The sequence below is a fragment of the Semicossyphus pulcher genome, unplaced genomic scaffold (assembly GCF_022749685.1).
Source record: "Semicossyphus pulcher isolate SPU_LCO1_2020_fin unplaced genomic scaffold, fSemPul1.0.p SCAF_3, whole genome shotgun sequence".
In the NCBI taxonomy this organism is placed as follows: Eukaryota; Metazoa; Chordata; class Actinopteri; order Labriformes; family Labridae; genus Semicossyphus; species Semicossyphus pulcher.
In genome coordinates, this window is record NW_027211704.1 from 3748342 (window position 1) to 3768676 (window position 20335).

At 37.1% G+C, this 20335-nt stretch overlaps 2 protein-coding genes across 2 annotated transcripts; one reads left to right on the forward strand and one right to left on the reverse strand.

Annotated features, from left to right (window-relative positions):
• The first annotated feature begins 1815 nt into the window (after positions 1-1815).
• sycp1 (synaptonemal complex protein 1) lies at positions 1816-10314 on the forward strand. Its single transcript, XM_069678239.1, has 33 exons — positions 1816-1944; positions 2174-2258; positions 3047-3090; positions 3194-3358; positions 3524-3591; positions 4204-4277; positions 4390-4448; positions 4554-4620; positions 4804-4877; positions 4994-5102; positions 5631-5725; positions 5808-5992; positions 6081-6148; positions 6226-6287; positions 6401-6517; positions 6605-6658; positions 6853-6956; positions 7065-7182; positions 7304-7374; positions 7447-7528; positions 7633-7695; positions 7778-7840; positions 7923-7985; positions 8070-8186; positions 8259-8369; positions 8480-8572; positions 8676-8750; positions 8864-8950; positions 9043-9162; positions 9663-9734; positions 9824-9931; positions 10022-10087; positions 10174-10314. Exons 1-33 carry the CDS (start codon positions 1816-1818, stop codon positions 10312-10314), a joined length of 3009 nt encoding a protein of 1002 aa, XP_069534340.1.
• A 2532-nt stretch (positions 10315-12846) lies between these two features.
• slc5a8l (solute carrier family 5 member 8, like) lies at positions 12847-19853 on the reverse strand. Its single transcript, XM_069678242.1, has 15 exons — positions 19500-19853; positions 19104-19169; positions 18851-18902; positions 18263-18330; positions 17815-17969; positions 17146-17286; positions 16931-17060; positions 16746-16834; positions 16300-16424; positions 15010-15077; positions 14817-14903; positions 14509-14693; positions 13972-14075; positions 13762-13847; positions 12847-13649 (listed from the first exon to the last, which is right to left on the reverse strand). Exons 1-15 carry the CDS (start codon positions 19851-19853, stop codon positions 13551-13553), a joined length of 1809 nt encoding a protein of 602 aa, XP_069534343.1. The 3' UTR covers positions 12847-13550.
• Between the last annotated feature and the right edge of the window lie 482 nt (positions 19854-20335).

Consider the following 20335-nt stretch of genomic DNA (forward strand, 5'->3'; position numbering starts at 1 on the left):
TGCAGTTTTGGCAGGTTTGAAAACATCCTTGGAGCCACTTTTACTTTGCATATTCCACAAATATAAATAGTACTAATTCTCCATTTCTCTTCTAGATTTTTTGCGTGTCCATTTTTTAAAGATAGATGATGGAACTTAGCAATACTCTTGTGTGCATTAAACCTTGTTCTAATAGCTTTGTGTATCCACATGATAGGAAAATGTGCCACTGACTGCAAGTTACTGTATATGAAACACATGTTAGAAAATCAAATAAACTGTCTTTTGACAAGAATGCAAAAGTCCAATGTATTCTGTGTTTCTAATGTGAGATAAAATGTTTCTTAGGAGAAATAATTTTCCTTAGAAACGCAGCTATATCATGAAACCTATCCTTTATTAATCCGACTTGATTGGAGGAAGCACATTATTAGATTTACTGTATAGTCATTTGTCAAACACACATATTATAATACCAATTCCCCCACAGTATTAACTTACTCATCAAATTATGCATGTAATGTTATATCAAGGTTCATGCTAACACAATAAAAGGCCTCCTCAAACAATACAGACCAGGCTTAATTGAATATACAGTATATGCAGTTATGACCTTTAATTGTCATTGTGATCATTGTTTTTCACCGGTTAAACATTGTAATCTTATGATTTGCAAAACTCGTTATGTTTTGATGATAGTTTCCTATATATAATATAGCAAAATACTGCACTTCTACTTTTAGAGAGGACATTAAACCAGAAGAGCTTAGGCTTCAGTAATAGTAGTAGTTTCTGGCATGAGCAAGATATGTTTTTCCTCTTCCCATATAAATACATTTCAGAATATGGAAAGGAGTCGTAAAACTGTGCTTCTGCCTTAAATCTAGTCTAGTTATTTTATAACAATGATGGAAAGACACATCTCTGCATTTCATTAATAAAATACAATAGTTGATTCTATCATGTTATAGAAGTGCAGAGAGTCCTTTCTGAATTTGATATAAACCGGCAGCCTCACAGCCTATTTATAAGTATTTATTGTAATTATTTAACACGCAAAACAGAAAAGAGCGATAATGGATGTAATCTGCTTGTTTGACGTTAACTGTCAACGCTGTGCAAACGTGGAAAAAAAACCGTTAGAACGGGAGAACTGTCGCTCGCGCCTGCATACGTTTATTAGTGAAAACAGTTGATAGGACAGTTATCTATTCTGGCCGGGCTGTTATAACGTTAAATACTTTTTAAGAGATTTTATAAAAAACGACGATAGGTATGTAACTACCGGGCTGTTGTTTACCAAAATAATAACGTTGTGTCAAAGATATTGCTGCTTGTTTAACGTTAACTGTCAGCATTGTACAAACGTGGAGAAAACCGTTAGCGTCAAGTCATTTGTCACAGAACGGGAGAATTGTTCCTCGCGCCTGCAGACGTTTATCAGTGAAAACCGTTGATAGAACTGCTATTTTTTTGGCCCAGCCGTTAAATAACGTTGAATAGTTGATATTTAATTAAAAAAGACGAGAGGTATGTAACTATCGCGCTGTTGTTTACCAAAATAACGCCGTATCAAAGATATTGCTGCTAGCTATTTTGTCATTGTTTCGTAAAGTTTTATGTATCGAAGTTAGGTTAATGTTAGCTAACTAGCTTAGTAAGCTAACGTCAATTGGCTTGAGAGTTACACTTCTAAACTGTGTATAACCTAGCCAACGGCTTAGGTTATAAAAAGGTTATTATGTATTAGGGTATTGATAAAGTTCAGCAGTTTAAACTTAGTAGTACTGTAGCATTACCTTTGATAATTAAAGTTGTAATGTAACTTTTTACAGAATGGAGAGAGACCGGGGTTTTAACTTCAAGCTGTTGGTACCTCCCAGGGTGAATAAAGGACAGGTATCAGCTGTTCGACCTCAGGAAATCGTTGATAATTGTGGTGATTTCATGAACACCTTAGAGCAGGTAAGTTGGAATAGCAAATAGATATAGAATAAAGAAAGAAAATGCCATATACGTTTATGGCTTGCTCAGCACAGACACCATTCTATAGTCCAGTAATTATTAGCTAACTCATTGGCCATTGTTTTCCATGGTGTAAGCAGGAAGCATTAATGAACAGAGTGAGCTGATGTCTACAGGCAGCAATCATTGATAATTATGATGACAAAGCATAATTAATGTTTTCCTTCAGGGCTACAGTAAATGCTTTGACAAAGAGCAGACTATGCCTTTTGTCAGTACAAGTGTTGTTGCACCAACTAAACCTACCAGACAAGGTAATTTCTGCTACACAACACTACATCATTTCGGCTAGGGCTGCATTATATTGGAAAAAAAGAGACATTGCAATATCTTTTTGTTCTGCGATATTAATGCGATATTTATTGTGATTAAAAAAAATACAGGATATTATACCAGATAAACGCAGTGTGTTTTTATGTTTATAAAAACAATTTACAATCATACTTTTTATTATTTGGGACTTTTAAGTCTATTTGCTTATAATAAATCAAAACCCAGTCCTACTTTTCCCACTCTTGGTTCAGACTCTGACACCAGCATGAAAAAGTAGAGTACAGTTGGAGCAACAGGTTCCTTATAAAACAAATACTAATAGACTTGTGGGCTGCAGTTGTGTTATTAATACAGTATGTCGTCAACCATTGTGATGACCATGATGATCAAATGTATGTTTAATCAGCGTGATCAGCTCCGTGACAGACAACCTCAGGCGGTGTATGTGCTGTAGGTGTAGCCGCTTAAAGTAAACAGCATGCCTGCTCCGTCAACTGTACGTTTATGTTGCCCCAGCTTTAACCAGCACTGGGACGCGGTGACGCTGTTAATGGGAATACACACACTTATAAGCCACCTTGCTCAATGAAGCTGCTGACGTCATAGATCATGTCGGCGGCATGATCGAGGCCTGCGATGTGAATATTGCACTTGTGCAAATCGCAATTGTGGTTGTTAAACAATATATCGTGCAGCCCTAATTTTGGCAAAAAAAGTTTGCAAGTTTTATAAACCTTTTAACATATGAATTATTTTGTATCCTTTTAAGATTTTCCCAAGACAAAATTTGTGCCACCAATGGAAAAAGACGAGGTAACGTTTATATTGTCATTGTACAAAATGCATGAATGGGAAAGACTTGGCCTTTGCAACACTTTTATTTTAAAGTACTTCCTGTCATTGTTCTATTTTCCAGAATAATTGCAATCCTGGACAACTCTATACCAAGCTGTTTGATGAAGTTGAGAAAATTAAGAGCTGGAAGATCAAAGCCGACTCTGACACTGTACAGAAGGAAAGGAGACTCCAAGAAAACAAAAGAACAATTGAAACGCAGCGTAAAGCCATTCAGGAGTTGCAGGTGTGTTCCACAGTGACATGTTTTTTTTAAATCTGCCTTTGTCTCTAACCACCTATATATTGTATTCTTTTTTCATTTAGAGATGATAGATGATAGAGGAACATCATACTCTAACACCCTTTGATATATATAGTAGTAAATATTGTGTGTGTTCTGTCCTTACAGTTTGGAAATGAAAGTCTTAGCATTAAGCTGGAGGAACAGATCACTGAAAATGAGGATCTGAGGAACAAGTATGGGGTTTATTAGTTTAAAAAGGGCTTAAGACATACCAGAGGCGTGTACTACGAAGCAAGTTTAATGAGCTAGCACGTTACTTTGAGTCTAAAGCCAGAGTTTTCAATATCACAAATGATGCTCTCTTTTACCCTGGCTAGTTCATTGTGATAACTTATACTGAACACGTAACCTACTTTGGAGGTGGTTATTCTCAAAATGTTGGATTTAAAATGGCTCTGAAAAGTGCCACCTTTTCATGATAATATTCTCTTCCTCATTGCTATTCATGATAACAAACTGACTTAAGTAGGCAGCCCAAAATCACTCCACTTTGAGTCAACTGTCTATGAAAGGTGCTCTATGTTGGAAAATGCACAGAGCTTAAAGAAAGAAACCAGGGTTATCAAAGAGTTTATAACAACTCTTGTGAAATTTGTTCTCTGACCGAGATTGTAGGTATGGTCTAGCAAGCTAATGCAAAAAAAGCCAGGCTGCCAAACTTGCTTTGTGGTACACCCCTTAGATATGCTCTGTAGATGTCAGATAAACATGACAATCTGATTTTTAAATATTGTTTTTTCTGTGTGAAATGTCTTGTTTGTATCAAATACCAAATTTAAATACAGAAACAACGCAACAAGGAACTTGTGTAATTTACTCAAAGATACTCTCGAACGGTCTGCTGAGAAAATGCATGTATGTAAGTAAAACACATTTTTACGTTTTTCTGCTCAAATACCCCTCTTAACCAGCTTTGTAGACAATGAAGACACATTTCTGCACACTTAATGACCAGTGTTTACATTTTGCAGTCGAATCTGAAAGAGAAGAAACACATCGTCTCTTTATGGAAAATAGTGGAGGTATTCAGGTAAAACACCTTTAAATCTATAACCCAATGAAGTCTTTTTTTATTAATGATTATCTGCTAGACAGGAGTTTGATGGTTAGTTAATGAATAACTTTTTGTCTGTAGAAACTCATTACAGCATTTGAAAGCCTTCACATCCAAGCAGAAGCTGATCAGCAAGAGATGCAGAAAGGTTTTTAGTTTTTTGTGCGTGACTATTAGGCTTTTCGCTAGTTACTCCACATCTTAATACATTTTGCTAGATCAGAAATAAAAGAAAGGATAAAGTGTATCCTAAATGACTTTGGGGGAATAGTATATAGATTAATCAAAATGTCCACCAGCAAGAAAAATAACCTTTTCATCTTTTTTCCAGTGAAGGAGGGCTTGCAGCAATTTGAGATTCTGAAAGTAAAATATATTGAAGAACATGACATGCAAGAGAAAGAGGTTAGTAAAATAAAACTCTGTTTAGACCAGTTTATTTGGGAATGCAATGTAAACACAAGTTATAAGACAAACACTTGAAGGAATGACACATGAAATGCAATGACATGTATTTACAGGTTGAAGTTCTTCAAACTAAACTCAAGGAAAAAGAAAATGAAATAAAAACGATTCTGCTTGACTTACATGAAACTCAGCAGCACTGCAAACAGCTTGGAGAAGCAACAAGTAAGATCACTGTTAGATTTCAAGATAAACTGTTTGTTTTTATGTTCAGCATTCTGCCAAAAAGAAGTTTTCATTAACCTAATTTTATAAACATTTTTCTTTAGCAAACTTATGTTTCTGCAACAAAACATGCAATGGGTTTGATACACATACATAAAATGTTCTTGGATCACATGAATTTAATAGAATAACAATGATAGGGACAGTTGAATTCTCATCTGGTGATCAACATGATTCAATGAAGTTAGCGATGTGAGCCCATGACTATTTCTAGGTTTCATATCACATTTTGCAGCAGCTTTAAACCATTAAAACAACTGAATTCAGAAGTAATTATCTAAATTATTACTTATGTCATCATGGTTCTTACCATGTGTGTGTGTATTGTCGAATTTCTTATTATAAAATTATAAATACATATATATTTTCTTTATTTACGTTCTAGCTGCAGTATAAGTTCACTTTGGAATTTAAAAGAAAACTAATGAAGCATACTCAGTTATTATGAAATATTTACCAACTTTACAGATGAACAATATGAACTGCTAAAATGTTCAGAAGCTGAGAAGGAATCGCTTCTTCAGAAACTGCAGAGTGCTGAGCAGTGCTTGAAAGAAACTGAAGTGAGTGTTGAGATTCATGTCATTTTTGGTGAAACCAGGGGGCTCTAACCACTGCAATAACAATTTCTTTTTTTTCCCTCAGAAAAATCGTGAAGCTATTGCTGCACTGCTGAGAGAGAGTAAAGAAAAATACGCAGAGAAGATTTTAAGCAAGGACTTCAGCTTGCAGGAGCTTGGCAGAGTTAAAAATCAACAAGCAGAGAAGCTGGAGCAGATTCAGACAACCCTTCAAGAGCTACAGAACTCACTGGCTTTAGAGATCCAGAGGTATAATTCACCAGTGAAAAGACATAGCATGTCCTGACCAAACACAATTATAACTCATTCTGTTATGTTGTTGTGACTTATTTTTAAGGGCCAAAGAACTTGAGGATAAACTTGTGGAAAACAAGAAGGAACTTGAAACAAGAAGCGCACTTTTACGTAAGCATTGCTGGGTGAAATAAAAAGATATTTTTATCTGCTGCTACATCAAGCTGAAACAATGCTTTACTTAACAGGTGAGACCATGGAGCAAAGTGCAAAGAAAGAAGAGCAGATCAAAATCCTAGAGGATGAACTGGTGAGTACAATTTAAATGTTATTGTATTCAGTATATTGTTACTTAACCAATCATTGTAGTCTGTAGAATACAAATGTTAACCTGAAGACATTTGCTGTATGCTTTGTTCTAAGGACAAAAAATCCAAATCTCTTGAGTCCATGAAGAGTAAGATTGGCATAACCGAAGACAGACTGAAGGAGCTCACAGTGGAGCTTTCGAGGAAAAACAAAGAAGCCCAGTTGTTTAAGGTGATGCCAATAAACACTTCATGGTAGAAAGGAAACTAATGTTAAGTCCATAGTCTAATACTGACGCCCAAAAATGTATTGGTGCAGAATGAAGCAGAGGTTGCCTTGGCTGAAAATGATCTGCTGAAGAAAACTTGTGAAGCTGCTGAAAAAGAACACGAAGAGTTTGAGGGAAAATCAGCAATGACAGAGGTTTTTATGTTCATTAATTTTATTCTTAATTCCAAATGTGTTCATCTCTTACACATTAGGAATTAATTAAAAAGAGTTTGGTGATAAGGTGCATGTATACAGTCCATAGCTTCACAGCATTATGTTTTTTAATTTACTCTCAGATCAAAGTGCAGGAGCTGGAGCAACAATTGTTTTCTGAAGTGAAGAAAAATGAAGAGCACAACTTTCAGATGGAGCAACTGAGGAAAGACATCACACAGAACGAGTAAGTTTTTAAATGCCAGTCATTCCATAATATTAGCATGCATAATAGCATATTATATTACACTGTTATAATCTTAATGTGTCATCTATTATGTATGTCATTTTTAAGAGTAAAGTACAAAGAGCTATTATCCAACTTTAATGAGCTGCAGTCTGAGAAGGAAGTCATTCAACAGCAGTTTGAGAGCCGATCCTCTAATGTGAAAGCTATTGAGGCAAACATTAAGGTTGGAATTTGCTAATCAAATTGCGAGATAATTTTCATGTGTACAGCAGTTGTTTTTGTTTGGTTTTATGTTTGTTTTTATTGCCTACTGTATCATATGAATAACACATTTGGATGTTCAGGTGAATGAGGAGAAGGCAGTGAAGCTCACAAAAGAAATCCAAAGACTGGAAGAAGAAAACCAACGTTTACGGTGAGTTTTCCCTTTAGAGAGTTTGACTGGTGTTGTTTCAAGATTCATAGCAATATTTTCTTCATTAAATAGAGAGGAAGTACACTCAGTTAAAAACAGAATCCAAGGGAAATATCAAGAAACTGAGAATCTGCAGAAGAAAATTGAAGAAAAAGTAAGTATGCCAACCAAACCAATTGTCAAAAAAAACACACAAGGCTTCACAAAGATGCTTTTTGTTCTGAAAGTGTTAAGTGATGTTTCTTTTTTTTGGTGTAGTGTGATCTTTTGCAGGAGGAAATTACAGAAAAGGAAAAACAAATCAAAGCTGCGGAAACAAAGGTGACTATTAATCAAATGAAATCGCTGTTATATTTATATTTGAGCTCTTTCTGGAAGTCACAAGAACTTGTTTGTTTTTTAGCTGTGTAATCTAAAGAAAAAGTTGGAACTCAAACTTAAAGCAAATGAGGAATTTCAGAAAGAGGTTTGTGAAGACTAAAACTGCAGCTGTACAAAAGAATGGCTATGTTGTCCATTCAGCTCACATTTCACTTGTATAATTTCAGAACAAAGTGCTTAAGAAACAAATAGCAAAGGAAATTGCAAAATCTGATGAGCTTGAAAATGTGGTATGATGTTTAATTAATTTTTATCTCAAACATTTAAACTACGAAGTATAGCTCTGCATTCAGTAGATTCATTTTTGCCTCTAGATCAACAATCTTTACAAGGAGTCCCAGAACCTTAAACAACTGAATGAGGAAGACCATCAGCAATTGCTCAAGGATCTTGAGTTCAAATCAGCCTTTGCAGCAGAGCTTGAGAATGAGGTTATTAATTGGTGAAATTTACCATACTTTCGCTCTTCAGAATAATAACATGAGAAACACACTGTCTTAAAGGTACAAAATCTCAGATTAACAACAGCAGAGGCCATCAAGCACAAGGAAGACGCCGAACTCAAGTGTCAGCACAAGATAGCAGATATGGTTGCACTGATGGAGAAACACAAGGTAAGGTCATCATCAGGTTTATGTTTTGCTGTCTGAAAATTATCCTTTACACCAGCATCGTCAATCCAAACACATGTTTCAATGGAAGGATCTTAACTTGTTATTACCAGAGCCAGTATGATCGGATGGTTGAAGAAAAGGATTCAGAGCTTGGAGAGAACAAGAAAAAAGAGATGGAGGCTGTAGCCCAGAAAAAATCACTAGTATGATCCTGCAAAATCATAAATTCATGTTTATTTATGCAGAAAACAATTACAAAATGCATGCTTTTTCATTCTAAAACTACAAAACTATTCCTTTAATCAGGAGTTTGAACTTGTGGAGCATAAGACAGACAATGATCAGCTGAGGAAACAGCTAAGGACAGAAGTGACAGAGAAGGTACAGTATGTCTTTGTTTGACTCAGTTTATTTTTGGATTCTAATTGAAGCAGGATGTACTTTGTTGTTTGAGAGATGGTTAATTCTTTGAGAAATACTTTTCATTGCTTTAGGCAAACCTGCAGAAGGAGCTAACTGACATAAAGAAAGAAATGTCATCAATGAAAATCACTCAGCTGTCCGAAGCAAGAAACAAGCAGGTACAAACTCTGTACATTAGCAAATAGACCAGCACTATTGACTTGGTTTGTAATTGCTTGTACTTAACCAAGAATTCATGTTTAAATTCTAGTCACCTGCCCCAAACTACACACAAGGGAAATGTTCAAAGACTCCAAAAGTGAGCTCTGCAAAGAGACACGTGTTTGACTTCTCCAAGAGCAGGAAAACCGCTGCAGTCATGAAGAAAGATGTGAGTTTAATCTAGCAAAGACTTTTTGAATTATTGTGTAAATTGCCCCTAACTCATCTGTTAGTCCTGTACAGTCCGGGAAGGTGTCGTGGTTTGCTTGCATGTGCATGCAAAGGTTGTGTATTTCTATTTGCATTCATTTTTAGGAGAAATGTTGTTTTCAATATGCACTGTCTGAGACCAGTAATTAATGCTCTGTGTGGCACAAGTCACTATAGGATATAACTGAAAATAACCAGATGATTTCCTGTTGCCACAAGACAAATTTAATTACAGTTACATAATATGTCTTGTTAGGATAAGGAATGTGATGCTGAGTCTATCAATACACCACATGGAACAACACCAAAGACCCAGGTAGGATAGCAGTTTAATCTATTAATATGTACATGTTGACTGGCTGTGCAAATAGAGACCTGTATAATATAGGAGTTTACTTTGCGACTCTATCCACTGTTGTTCTTATAAAACTGCAGACTAACATTGACTTTGCATCCTAGGAAATTAAAAACAGAGACCTGAAAACACCAAAAAGTATTACGAACAGGGTTGAAGGATCATCAAAAATCAAAGTAATATACATTATCATTCTGACATTTTCCAGAATTAATGACAATATTAATGAATTCTGCTGACATTTACTCTTTGAGATGTTTTTCAGTCCTACAGAATAAGGACACCCCCTTCTGCTGAAAAGGCTGCATGCTGGAGGACAAGCACTATAGAGCTTGACCCCAAGTCTGACAGCTCCGACCTCAATGATCTCTTGGTGAGTTGAATTAAACTCTTCATTTTGTGATTTTATTTTATAGTGCAAGACTGGAAGAACAGCTGATTCTTCTGTTTTTCGCCTTGACAGATCTATGCAAGTGCACCGGCACCCAATTTCTCTGCTCCAGCCTGCAAGCTTAACATCTTCAAAAAGGTAACCTGAGCACAGTGTTCTAATGCTGTTTGAAAATGAGATTAAGTCAAAGAAGAAATAATCACAGGTAATTTTCATTAAATCAGATCCAAAGTCCAGTGCCTCACAAATCACCAGGGAATTCCCTTAAGCTAGCAGCAATGAAAAGGATGAGAGATGCTGGTTGGACGGCTGTCACTGGCTGTGACAAAAAAAAGAAGAAGACCAGTGAGAAGATCTTTGCATAAGTAGTGCAGTTACAGGCCAGATAAACAGTAATCAAAGCAATGCAAGGCAGGTTTACGTGTTCATATTCCATCTTTCCTCATATTTATAGTATAGCACCATTAGGGATCAAATAGACAGTAATTAAATACCAGGTAAATTTCTTTCTTTACGTGCATTAAATGAATTGCAATGGATAAGCTTAACAGTATTGTTAACAATTGAAAGATTTAGGTTTTAATATTCCTGTTAATTTAGCAAGGTTGTTTGGGCTTTGTAGGCAGAGTTTAAGTTAATGTTAGTCACCATCTATGCTTTTGAGCAGTTTGATTTCTAATTTAAGGTCTGATTGTTGTGCTGTTGTTTGTAAGAATTTGTCGTTACTGATGTTTAAATGATATCTGATATATTTGGCACAGGTTTATATCGTTGGTGTAGGAAAAGGTGTAGTTGTTATGTATTAATATCTTAATATATTTCATTTATTTATGTATCCTGGTATTGACAGTGATAAAAGTAAAAGTAATGTTCAAATCGATCAGCATTGTCCTTGAGTGAATGTTCTTGCGAAAAGTCATTTCCCTTCCTCACTGATATTAGCCTCAAAGTTTCCAGGGGTGAAATTTCAGTCTTGCAGTAAATATTATCCAAGGCTTTCCAGCTCCAAAGATGACATTTTACTTTAGGAACTCTGTTCTCCTCAGTGAAGGAACTCAAGGCGAAATTGAGATTGCTCCTCTGAGGCTGTTGGCACATTGTCGTATATCGGATGGCCATCATAAAGTCCTCCAGAAATTACGAGTGTGTCATCACCTGCCACATATGCATCTGTTGAAAATTAAATAGATGTCTTAACTGCGAATAATATATACTATTGCTTGGATGGATTGTTTGACGAAGGGGGACTCCTTACCCATAGCTTCAGTGTTGGTCAGAGGTTGGTGCAAGTATTGGATTCTGTGTTTGCACTTGTGAAACATGAGTAAAACCAGTGCCATAGCAAACACTCCAAGGACAACGCTGAAGAGAATAGTCATATTTATCTCTGTATTGTTCAGTCCAAAACCTAAATAAAGCAAAACACATGATATGAGCATTCAATAAGCAAATATATCATTAATTTAAGTCTGAAAATAAGAACATGAAGCCAGATGCTTACCTTGTGTGGTTCTGTGCATTGAATCTGAGGTTGTGTTGTCAGTGTGCGATGAATTAGCTGTCGTAATTACTGTGGTATCAGGTGTACTTATGTAACCTTCCGTCGTCTGCAATGTCGGTGTTGTCAGTGCAGTAAATGTTGGCATGCTGGTGCCAGGTGTTGCTGTCGTCACTGATGTATGATTTGTTATAGGAGTCATTGTGGCTGTTGACTGAGAAGTCTGGAGATGACTTGTGCTCTCAGTTGTAGCTGCTGTAGCTTCGGTGAGTGGTTCATTGTTGTGGGTCGTGCTGGGAAATGGTGTCGTGTTCTCTGTCAAGTTTGAGATGACAGTTACATGTGCAGTAGAGTTAGCTGGAGTTTCAATTGTACTTGTATGTGTCAGGTTAAAGACAGGTGTGACTGTAAAAGTCCCATCTTCTGTTTGTGCCACAGCAAACAAAAGGGTCAAAAGGTAGCAAACCAGGGTAGAAAAGGTGGTATCCATGGCTGTGATTCTGTCTGGGAAACAAGACATGGCTTGAAAATCACTAGCATAAACAGTCTACAATCTAGGTTTCCTTTATCTTCGTCATATCATGTTTTAAGTCAGTGAAATTGACACATTTAAACAGTGTATAACCTTTTAAAAATAGGTCGTGTTTGAACACATCAACAGATCTGCTACAGGAAATGACTTCAAACACGCTAACCTCGAGTGTGTAAACAGAAAGTACAAATTGTCTAACAAGTCTGATCTCTTCTAGTTGTGTTGATGGAACATTTCCAATCTCCTGATAAGAGAGTTGACTTAGTCGTAAGCTTGAATAAGAAGTTAATGACTTTTGCTGATTAGTCTTACTGCTGTACACTTTAAAAAAAATCACACTCACCTTATTTGTAAGTATCAGTGACAACTGTAACTGAGTTCACCTTCCTGGCTGTGAGTGTGCCTCCATGTTACGGCTGACTCTCCACTTCCTGCAAAGTGACACAGCTTAAGGGTTGATTTGCTGGCACACTGTCAGGTAAAAGTGGGCAGGTCATTGCTTTGTAAACTTCCTCTATTGTATGTTGCTATGGAGACATAGGGCTCGTTATACCAAGACCAAAGCTCAGTCTCTCTCTCTATCTCTGTCCTACCCTTGCACCGTTCACATTTTACAGCCCTGAGTAGAAGAGGAGCCTTGTTGCCAAAGCATTATGGCTCAGTAAATGTAGTTTTATTGTCATAAATGTCCTGTACTTTGTCTCACAAACATACCAACGTCATACACTCCCTGAAGTTCCCTGTCTTCTTGAGAGAACTTGAAACTTCCTGATGCTTGTGTAAATATGTTTTCAGTCAACACAGTTAAACTTCGTACAAAACATTTATTAACAAGTAGAATTTGTGACAACTTCAAACAATTAGTAAATGAGGAGTGCACAATTTCCATACAAAAAATGATCAGGTCATAAACAAGTATTCAAAAACAAATGTCCATTGTTCTTTTAAAAACAGTAATCCCATCAAAGGCATGGTAAAATAAACATTATTACAGTGTTCCTGTACGTGTCGGCATGAGATAAAGGAGGACTATGTTCAGCTAGAAAGTAAGGAGTTAGCGGGCGCTATCAGAAAGAACAATTGAACAAAGGGCAATGAAAGTAAAGCGGTCTTGCCACATCGCTGCTAAACAGGAAAGAGCAAAAGATGCAGTGACCTTGTGTTTACATTAAATTCCTTTTCCCTCCATTTGTTCAGAAGAACACTGCAGCAGTTGAGAGGTCCTGGTTTAGTTATAGGGATATGCTAAAGCACCACATGTTGCTGTAGATTTTCATACTGTATATTTTTTTGTTTTTTAATGTTGCTTGAGCAACATAGCTAGGTAGCAACATTAATAGAAACGCTTGACATTTTCATTATATCTCTGTAAAGTTTTTTAATGAAACATTTTGAAAATCTCAATTTTAGCACAGTTTTTAAAACATCAAAATGCTTACCAACATTAGGGCACATACTAGTTGTAGATTAATTATCTGTTCTTACAAATCAAATGAACCCAGGGATGTAGCAGCAAAACAATTGTTATTTATGTTTATATACAATTGAATCGTAGTATTGACAGAGCAGCATCAGAGTCTAGTGGCTTTTTCAACTTTACTCATCTCGAATCTCAGGTCGTCAGCTCCCATATCAAAGTCTTTTGCATCCTTTTCTTTGACCTCTGATTCCTGTAGTGGGTTGAGAACATTAAGCAAACCGTTAATCATTTTGACAAAATCTTTGTGTAGGGTGGTCGGTGATTTATCCTTACTTTATATAATAAATGTGTTAGTCTCTTACCTCTGATTTACTACACCAGCTGAAGCAGATCAGGTCACTCTTCCTCACAAACAGATTTGGGTTCATTTTTTCTTGCTTGCATCCACCTACAATGAAAAAGTACTCATAAGTGTTTTATTGTAAACTAAGATTATATTTTTTAACATGTAGACCATGGAGCCACTGACCTGCCTCTGCAGTGGACTGAGAGGAAGGGAAATAATGTCTCACCTGAGATTATGCTCACCAGCAGGCCAGACGCCATTGTAGTCAGTGTACCCAAAAGAGAGAGGTAGACGTAGGACAGAGAGTACCAGGAGTCTGCCAGAGGTGGCCTGACACTGACACACAAAGGAAATCATCTTAGCAATCATCATCCTGCCATTATGCGCTTGTTACGCCAGCATGATTGCTTACTTACTAAGAAGGGCTGCAACCAATAATTATATTTATTATAACCAATAAATAGGTTGGTCAATAAAACGTCAGAATAAATCATTTATAAAAAGTTTGCCTTTTCTTTAAAGATATACGTCCAAACTGAGCATCTTTGGGTCTTCTCTCAAAGCAGTTAGATTTTCACTCTGTTACACATTCCATGTGTTAATGAAAGGCAATGGGTTCAGTATACTGGCTAAATTTAGTTTGTATTCTGACAAGTCTTTACTTTTCATAATGAAATTATAAATGGAGTTGAGTCTTTTTGGCTCGTGTTTATTATCATGGTCTTGAGTAACAGCAAATAGACATTTATGTCATGTGACTCACTCAGGCTGCGTTGGCACTGGACTCGTCCATGGAGCTATCGTTGTGTAGTTCGTGTCCGTGCTGTTGCAGCCTATAGTGCTGAGTGGTAGAGGGTTTGTCTTTTCAGCGGTTGCTGGGTATAGCTGGCCTCCAATCCCCACCCACAGAGTCAAAACTAGACCAATTATCATCCCCGAAAGCCCTCCCTGCAAAGTAAATACAGTCAAATACTTCCTCCATGTGTCACATTTCTTTGTCAGTATGATTTCTTTGTCTTATGAGAGGTCACAGAGGTACTATTGAATGTTCCAGAAACAGGAAATACTCACAACTGAATTTGTTGTACGGAAAAGCATGCCTAATAGGTAAAGACCGAGAAGAGGCCCGCTGATCATGCCAAATATGGACAGAGCTGCCTGAAAATAGAAAAACCTGTCAGGAGGCTTGTAGTTCTTAATATTCAGCACTTGGTGGTGCTGTAGAGCTTGAAATGTCTTCAGCTCTGTTACTGCATGGTGTTACCTGCAAAACGCTTCCCATCAAAGAAGCAACTCCAGCCATCCCAATGCACAAGGCACCAAAAAAAACACCTAGGAGATTTTAAAATGAGCATTATTGAAAGACAAGATCAAAGTGCAGATTCTAATTTTCTTTATCGTAACCTTCATGGCAAATCAGCTAGGTTTTCATACATATTTCTTGTGAAAATCTATCATTATTACAAATTAATTTTAGTATTGCAACTGTTGCAACTTTATTTTCCTATAAACTAAAAGCAAAAAGTGTTTTGGACAGTGTATTGTGTTCGTGCAGGATGCTGTTCAACCCTTTAAATCAACACTATCAGACCAATAGCATGTAAAGTCACTACAGTGTCAGTATGACCATAAATAATACTTATAATAATTACATAACCATTATATGTATAAATATTAACAAAGAATTGTTAATGAATTACTTCATCAATCCATGTCTGCCTTTATCTTGCTCTGGGTCAAATCATTTTAATTAGATATATGGTTAGTAATAAAGCAACTAAACTGTAATATACGTAGGTAGTACTGACAGAATTGTGTGATATTATGTTATTGAATAATTTAAGGACCTATAGCCCCCAATATTTTACAGGTGTGCTTTCATATTTGACAGCTAAATGAGTGTTAATTATTTTCCTGTATGTCTCAAATGTGAGCTTTAATTCACGAATGTAACTGCACTATAGCTACAAGGAACAATGTGACCTTCTGTGTAAACACCGATCAGAACCATACTAACTTGTGTCTCTATTGAATTAGGAAATTATGGAAACTCTGTTTGTCGTCAAAGTCCTCTCACAGGAAATTAGATAGTGGCGCCACCCTCAATCCAGGCAAGGAGCATCAAAGAACCTACACGTTTATTCTTGCGCTGTTTTCTGCAGTTAATTTACTTTATGCAACTGCTGACAATTTTCATTCAGTCAATCTATAAAGGAGGTGTGCACAGTTTACAGCTATCATGTTTTTACTCTGGAACGGAAGACACTTTTTATTACCTACAAAGCATAACAAGATAAGATAATGGTTGTCTTGGTGACTTCTGGTGTCTTGTTAGCTACATGAGTCACACTTTAAGTTGATTACTGTGCTATTCATGATAACAAAGTGCTGTAAAATCATATAATAATATATAATGATTCCAAATCTTTAAATAATTATACATGAGGAGGTTTCAAAGAGAAACATTCTTCACAACTGTAGTGACTTTACCGTTTAATTTTCGAATGCCTGCTCATTCTTTGGCTACTATTGAAGTATTTTTTACACAACTTACTCAGGCCCATGTTCATCCAGGACGTCTGTCTCTGTGTTAGAGAGACGGACTGTTTTTTGCACACTGGAAGAATGAAGTCTTCCACAGTGACAGCAACCAAGGCGTTAATGCTGGAAGACACGGTGCTGAAAAATATGCAACAGTAAGCTTTTAGTCACCCAAAATAACAGAAAGGCTTGAGCATTTAAGTGCCACTTTAGATTGCAGATTAGACTAGTCTCAGGTAGCATAATGGTAGTTCCTTGCATTATGTATAAAAAAGACTAGAAATGTAAATGTAACAATGACTTGTTTGTGAATCAGTGCAGCAAAAGTGTGGACTTTTCTAAGGAATAAAAACTCAGGTATTTTCAGCTCATTCTTTCCCAATCATTGCATCTTATCTATTAGATCTTTTCCTTATCAACACAACACTGCTAACTCTTTTTGTTTGTCATAAGCCTCACCTGAGGGTACCACTGTATGCAGCGGCCACAAACAAGCCAGGGATTCCAGGGAATTCTGCGAGAATATCCATCACAAGGTAGGGCAGCAGCTGGTTCACAAATATTTACCGTTTTTACTATTCACTATAATTAGATGTTACATAACATGACGCCCATATGATGAGAACACTTGCAGCTGCAGTTACCTGGTCAGGGGTGCCTATATCACCGTTTGTAAGTGGGTCACAGTTCTTGTAAATGGAGTACATGGTTAGGCCAGAAAACACAGCCAGACTCACGGTCACACACAAGCCAACCATGTTCACGTACAAAGACCTGAGAGGTGAAAGAAGACTTGTCAGGGCAGGATCCTTCAGTCAGGCGTGGATTACTATTTGCATTGCTATGCAGGAACACTCACATCTTGGCGTGTCCCAGTGTTTTGCAAGAAATGTAGCGCTGCACCTGGGACTGGTTTATTGAGTAGATAGACACCCACATGATGCTGCCACCGACAACTATAGTCCAGAAAGTGTGACGCTTCAGAGGATCTGGGTCAAAACTGTGATCAAGATGAGCAACAAACGGAAGAGATTTGAAGATAATGCATCAACAGTACAAACTTCTGATAGTATGGGAGGACTCTTAAGCAATAATGAATTTTCTTTATTACTGTGTGCAGAACATTTTCCTATCATATCATTTTACGCAATCAAGGGGTAATGTAAGCACTTAGCCACTTAACTGTTATCTGACGGTAGCTAATGGTTTATCAAAAATTATGTTTTACCTTGAAACACGGCCCATGCCTTTTCAGATTTTCACTGCCTATTATCTTATTATTGTAATGACATGTCAGATGCACCTAGTTTATATGCCTTAGAACCAGAAACACAATAGTACAACACTTTACCAGCATGTGAGCTTCACACAGTAAGCGTAACATCAAAGGAAAATGACCTCTGTGTGAGTACGATGAAGTGTGGGAAAGATCTGGTTTGTTTTCTTGCTCCATACCAATTGCTGTGACTCAGAAAAAGCCCCATCTTTAAAACAACTACCATCAAACAATGGCTGCTTGTGCACTTACTCAAACGCTTCTAGTCGGCCTCCTTTGCCCGCATCTTCCCAAATCTTCGTCAAGCCTCCCTGTAGCACAGCTCCTCTAGCTATAACAGCCACAAAACCTGCCAGCATGATCACCATCTGCATCACGTCTGTCCAGATTACTGCTTTCAGTCCGCCCTGAAACCAAATCCGAGGTAGAGCCAGCTTATCATTTCCAAGTACTTTTGTTAAGTCTTGCTTATTTAGTGCTAGTTGAGGAAGAGGTGAGAAAGTTTTATTTACCACAATCTAAAATAGGTCGATAACACCAAAGTTAGGAACAGTACTGCTTTTAAAATGATTTGGTTTACAAACATACTTGGACTCAGTCTTTTCAGTCTATGTTTTTTTTTTTTTTACATATTACACACCTCTTTTATACTGTTTGGTTAATTCAATGCGACACAAAATACTTTTTGACTTGTACCAACCAAAGTGCAGTAGAGGATGCACACCGCTCCTGTAGCCACCAACACTCCCCACAGATCAAGTCCTGTGACTGAGCGATACACAAAAAACACTTAATGATTCATATATCAAAATAAGCCAATTGAGACATAAAACACGGACAGTTTTAGCAACTTAAAATGGAAGTCTACATAACCTCTCTAAAATTGTTTTTGTATCTTGGCACTAGCAATGAAATATCCATTTATTTCAAACAGAAGTACACATGGGTTCCTTTGTTTGGTGGAACCTGTGTCTAAGATAAACATAAGAGAAAGAGACCCAGCTCTGGTAACAAGTCTATCAGAGGTTCATAAACTCTGTTATCATGACAGAATAGATAATAGCAAAGAGACAAAACAAAACCCTGTATCAACAGGTTGCAGTTCATTAAAGTACTGTTATGAACAGCTCAACTAAACACCCTTATTTGTTATGAAGTGGTTGGCGACATAGTTTGTGGAAAAAGTTTTAAATGAACAAATACACAGGTACCTCTGGAGGAAGATAGCATCATACAAAAGCACTTCTTATTCATGACTGTTACCAGAGCAGCCCACACAGAGACTTACTTTGATTTAGTGCAAGAGCTGGAGCGTAGATGACCAGACCGGTGTACAGGGCCTGCGTAGAGACACCACCATTAGTTGATTAGGTGGAGAAAAAAAACAAGCATGTGATTTATTCCATGTTTTTTTCCATGTTTACTATTTTAATTATGAATGTTTTTTTCCATTCTGCAGTTTAGTACTTTCGTTTTCAATTATCTAAGTACAAAAAATAATGAATATATCTCTGGTTTTATTAATTGCATGTTTTAGTTACCGTCTGTACGATGTACATGGATGTTCCAATTATTCGAATGGGCCTGCTGAAGCGCAACTCCAGGTACTAGAGATGAAGAGGAAACCAGTCAGACATAATTAAAATGATGATTTGGTTTACAAACAAGGACAATTACAAAACATTAAAGCTGTTTCTTTGTTGTTTGTTTCTTTATTCTTTACTTTAATGTCCAACAACCTTTTTCGGGAAATAATTTTATATTATTCAGAAACTGTGCAACATTTGATTGCCATTAACCTGTTTTCAATTTAAACTAGCCGTGTTTTCTGTAGCCTACAAATAAAGCATGCTTGCTTTATTGATTCTTCGTTTAAAAGATAAGTTATTTCCTGTCTTGGTAACATTATATTAATTAAGAATCTGACATGTTCTTACCTCATAGGCGCTGGTGATCCCCAGTCTGTAGAACAGTGGGACGAAGATCTCAGCAGTGATTGTAGACATGATGGCATAGGAAAAGCCGAAGAGCCAGAAGGCAGCTCCGAACCGGTAAGCCTCGGCAGGTGTGCCAATGACTGTGATGCCCGACATAAAACTGGCTGTGAGCGACATGGCAACCGGCACAGCTGTCATTTGTCGTCCTCCCAACAAAAACTCTGCACTGCTGGACTCCTTACGCCCTCGGATGGCCTGGAAAAGGCCGACACCAGCTGCCAGCAAAATAGTTCCAGCAAACACAACATAATCCCAAACAGAGAAAGTGGCCACTGGGCCACCTGTACCAGCCATGGTTAGTTCAGAAGGAGCTTCTGTATTATCCTAATATTTTCTTCAAGTCCAGTTGTACATATACCAATAGCAAGAGCAAAGATTCTAACTCAAAAAAGGAAGAAACGTCTTTTTTCAGGGTATTTTAGACTCAAACGACATATTAGGATCGTTCTATCATATAACGATTATTAGTAAACCTTCTAAAAAGAAAAAAAAATCAGAAGAAATCGCTGCTTGACTCCTCCGCTGTTTTTAAAGTTTTTCCAGTCAAACTATCAGAGTCACTCCCAGTCTGCCTGATAGGAGAACAATGAGATACTCTCACTACTGCTCCTGCAAGTGGCAGAAATCTTGTCCACTGTGATGCATTCGGGATGCTATAAAGATTAGTTCACGTTAGTTAATAATCCATCAAGGAAGCCTTGAAGTCAGCTATAATTTTAGTGAGTGTCAAAGGTCATAATCCTGTGGTGTGCCTGAGGTTTTGGTGGTGTCCTCAA